At 30.7% G+C, this 4,564-nt stretch overlaps 1 protein-coding gene across 1 annotated transcript; it reads left to right on the forward strand.

The window, feature by feature from the left end:
- Positions 1 to 1,314: 1,314 nt before the first annotated feature.
- LOC120084617 (mitogen-activated protein kinase kinase kinase 17-like) lies at positions 1,315 to 2,340 on the forward strand. Its single transcript, XM_039040424.1, has one exon. The coding sequence runs from the start codon at positions 1,315 to 1,317 to the stop codon at positions 2,338 to 2,340; it is 1,026 nt and encodes a 341-aa protein (XP_038896352.1).
- The last annotated feature ends 2,224 nt before the right edge of the window (positions 2,341 to 4,564 follow it).

Consider the following 4,564-nt stretch of genomic DNA (forward strand, 5'->3'; position numbering starts at 1 on the left):
ATTGAAAATGGAAAGATGCAAAAATAATAATAATAATAGGAGAATTTGAAATAAATTTTTTATTATATATAAAAGAAAGTCGGCATAAAAATTTCAGGATTTCAACTCTGCACCTAAACACAAAATTTCTTAAATCTTGACTAAACAGATATGTTCTCCAAACTCAAACTATTTAACTCCACACTAATTAAGGGCATGTTTGGATCGATTAGCGAACAAAATTATATTAAACAAATATTTTTATTTAAAATCTTTTGATCTAAACTATTTTAAATGTAATTTGAAAGTGTTTCAGAAACTATTTTAAATATTTACCAAACACTCTTTTTTTTTACAAAATGATTTATTTAAAAATTAAACACCGAAAAAGTTAAACAAAATACACTCTAATTTTTAAAGACTGAATAACTCAACTTACACATCAAACACTCTCTAAGTAATTCTTTATGAACAAAAAATGGCATGATTTGAATATATAGATATAATAGATACTACGAGAGTACTAAAAAAAATTTTAATTCACTCTTAATCACGTGACAATATGTATTCAATAATTAATCTTATAAGTTATTACTTATCTACTAGAAGCGACTCAATATTATGAGGATGTTTGGCCAAATGTTATTAAAAAGGAACTTAATATTGTATACATTAAATTTTTTACATAATTTTAATTTCATATTTTCGAATTAGCCCAAAATTTTTTTTGTTAGAATTTAATTTCGATAAAATTAATCGAAAAATAAAATATTAATATATTGTTTTCTTTTTTCCAATATATATATAAAAAAAAAAAAAAAAAAAACCAGTTCTAATATTTTAATTATTTTAACTTTGAACAACTTTAAATCGAAATTGTCGGAATTTTCTTTATTGAAATTGAAATACATTATCCAAAATCAAAAGGGAAAGGGATATGATAAATTTTCCTTTTTAATTTAGAAAAATTATATGAAAAATTAAAATGTTTAAATTTATTTTCCTAGTAGGAAATTGATTCTCTCTACTATAAAAATAACCTTACGCCTTTCTCTAATATTCATATTCATTTGAATTAAAAATTTTGGTGGCTATTCTTTCTCAATCATTATTTTTCTCTATCGTAATCGCTTTTTTCTTTTTCTTTCTGTCGGCGAATCTGGTGAAGCACTCAGTTGAAGGTATAAACACTTATAACCCATACATTATATTTTCTCATCGCTTTCTTTAATTTCCAGATTTGTTGATCATTTTTTTTTTCCTTTTGGTTTTGATCATTTTGTAGACGTTATTCTATAATAAAAGGAAGGGAGAAATTACTTCTCGATTTTGGAGATGTCTAATTGGAATCGAGTGAAGGTTTTGGGTAAAGGTTCTCATGGCATAGTGTTCTTAGCAGTGCCAACTAGTGCACCTCTTGATTTTGTTGCTCTTAAAGTAGTCTCGATAGAATATTCTTATTCACTCATGATAGAAGAAACTATTTTGCTCAATTTTAATGGATGTCCTGAAATTATTCAACGCGTTGGGAGTGGTATCTGTTTTGAAGGAGACTCTCTAGATACTGTTACTTACAACCTTGCACTGGAGTATGCTACCGGAGGTAGTCTAACTGATTTGATTAGGCGACGGGAGAAATTGCCAGAGGTTGAGGTCAAAGAGTATCTTAGAATGATTTTAAGAGGTCTTTGTTGTATTCATGAGCGAGGGTATGTACATGGCGATATCAAACCAGATAATATTCTTGTGTTCCCCGATGATACTGGCAAGATGAAGTTAAAGATAGCTGACTTTGGGCTTTCCAAGAAATGCGATGAGTTTGAGGAAGTGGTGATATCCACCAATGCTAAACCGAGATTTAGAGGAACACCAAAATATATGTCACCAGAATCCATTCTTTTTGGTATGATTAACACTTCACTCGATATCTGGTCTTTAGGTTGTATTTTAATTGAAATGGTTTCTGGAAAGCAAGTATGGAGTGATTGTAAAACTCTGGGACAACTAGCAAAAAAGGTTGTGAATCAAATGGATCTACCAGCAGACATTCCAGATGAATTATCAAGAGAAGGAAGAGATTTTCTTTCAAAATGTATCGATCAAAAGTTTGAACAGAGATGGACGGCTAATATGTTACTCAAGCATCCTTATCTTAAAGAAGAATACGAAGTTGATGAATTGCCCTCGACTCAAAGTATGCATGATTTATCAAATCTAGAATGGTTCAAAGAAGAGGATTTTTATGAAAATTATTTTGAGCTAAAGTCTCAAGATAAATGGATAAGTGACTTTGACTTACTTCAAGATCTCTATTGTAGCCAAGAAAATAAAACTATAAAAAAAGACGACGACATAGCTTAACTTTAACATCATATGATCAATTATATTATTATAATTTTCTTGATCTAATTGGATTTAGTTAAGGATTTTGTTTTGTAATTTTGAATATTATATTCATTTATAGTTTATGTATTTCAATAAAATGTCCACGCAATATTTTACCATGCATACAATTTTTTTAACAATGATTCTTTATTAAACAATAAATATTTAGATCCCTTATACATTATTAAATTGCGTACCATTTCTTTGTTTTGTCAACTAGTTCAATATGCTTTGTTCAATTTATATATCAATTACATTATACAAAACTTCATCTTAAGATGCAATCATCGACTTAAACCCTATTATTACCTAACAACTTAGTTTTCTATCTAGTTTATAATTAAACTTGATTCCACGTCAGTTTATCAATATAAGTAAGTAAGAAATTTCAGATTATATTTTATGAATTATAAAATACATTAATTTTCAGATTATATTTTATGAATTATAAAATACATTAATTAAGACTAAATTATTAATAAATTTAAAAGTATCTAAATTAAATTGTTAATAACTTTATAAATTAATTTACTTAAGGACGTTTTTTAACCAGGAAAAAAATGGTAAAAATCTACCCGTGAAAGTTTAAGGAAGAGCGATGTCCCATCAATCACATGGTCCATCGGCGGTGAAATTTGAGGAAGGTTCGAGTGGCTATTCCCCACAACTTGACGGCGGCCCAGTTGTCAAAATTAGCACCGAACCGCTAATGCCGGTGGAGTAAGAAAAGTCGGGTGACCAATGGAAAATATGTCCAATGACGAGGAGATGTTTAGCTTTCTAACATGAGTTGAGTTGAGTTGGTATAATATATAACTCATTGTTTGGTCCACCAATTTTTAAATGTTGGTGGAGTTGAGAGGATATATTTTACTAACTCACCCCAACTTATCCCAATTCTTTATTCTTGCCATGTTTGTATTGGGTCCATCCATCAGTCACTGTTACACTTTGAAAACTAACTTCGGACTCTGATAACCACCTCTGATGAAAACTACGAATACCAACTCTAGGCTCTAACAACCACCTCTAATGACAACTCCAACGATAAAATTCGAACTCCAACAACCACTTCTGATGAAAACTTCAGGATCAACTCCGGGCTTTGATAATCACCTCCATTGACAAACTCCAGCGACTAACTTTGGACTTCGATACCTTTGTGCGACCAACTCCAACAACCCATTTCAACCTCTGACAACAACCTCCAGTGACTCAACTCCGACCACCTTCGCCCTACCAACTTCGACGAAAAATTTCAGACTTTGACAACAAACTCCGATGACCAACTCCGATAACTACCTTCAAGGATTCGACAACCACCTCCGACTACAAACTCCGATGAAAATCACCTTCGATGACCACTTTTGAGCGAGCAACTCCGATGACCAACTCGGGGCTTTAACAACCACCTCCGACGACAAACTCCGACAACCAACTCTAATACTACCTTCATGCAACTAACTTCGGATTTCGACAGTCACCTCCAACTACAAACTTCGAAAAAATTCATCTTCAATGATCAACTTCGAAGACAACTTTCGCTCAACCAACTCCAGACTTCGAAAACCACCTCCGGTGACAAACTTTGACGACTAACTCCAATACCACCTTCATGCGACCAACTTCAGGCTCTGGCAACCACCTCCGACTACAAACTCCAGTGAAAATTATATTTGATAATCAACTTCGACAACCACTTCCAACTATTATATGACTGATGACTATTAAAGTATGTTGTAGGATTGTTGATTATATTAAAAAATAATATTTTGTCTACACTAAGTGCAATATTTATACGTGAAAATTTGTAAACAAAATATTTTTATTTAATTGAATTCACATATCAAATGGATATTAAGAATATTTAGACAAAAAGTATGTATGTAGTTGAAAAGTAGTAATATATAACAAAAAAAAACCATAAAATGAAAATGTTTTTCATTATTGAATATTTTCTAGCAAAAATTAGTAAATTATAGATATTCATTCTTTGATAATCCTCCAAATTAAGAGGAATTGAAAGTGAAATTGTTGAAGAAATGTGGTGACATTCCATTGGCTGCTAAGATGATGGGGTAGATTTAACTAAAAAGAATTCATGACAAAATAAAAATATAGAGCAACAATAGGAAGAAAAAGAAAAAAAGAAGAAGATGAATAATGAAATTCATGGAGAAAAATTATGAATAAAAAGTTT

This window comes from Benincasa hispida, chromosome 9 (assembly GCF_009727055.1).
Source record: "Benincasa hispida cultivar B227 chromosome 9, ASM972705v1, whole genome shotgun sequence".
NCBI classification, from domain to species: Eukaryota; Viridiplantae; Streptophyta; class Magnoliopsida; order Cucurbitales; family Cucurbitaceae; genus Benincasa; species Benincasa hispida.

Bases quoted from the DNA above. Each gene is read 5' to 3' on its own strand.
- LOC120084617 (XM_039040424.1), top strand. From the start codon at position 1,315: ATGTCTAATTGGAATCGAGTGAAGGTTTTGGGTAAAGGTTCTCATGGC.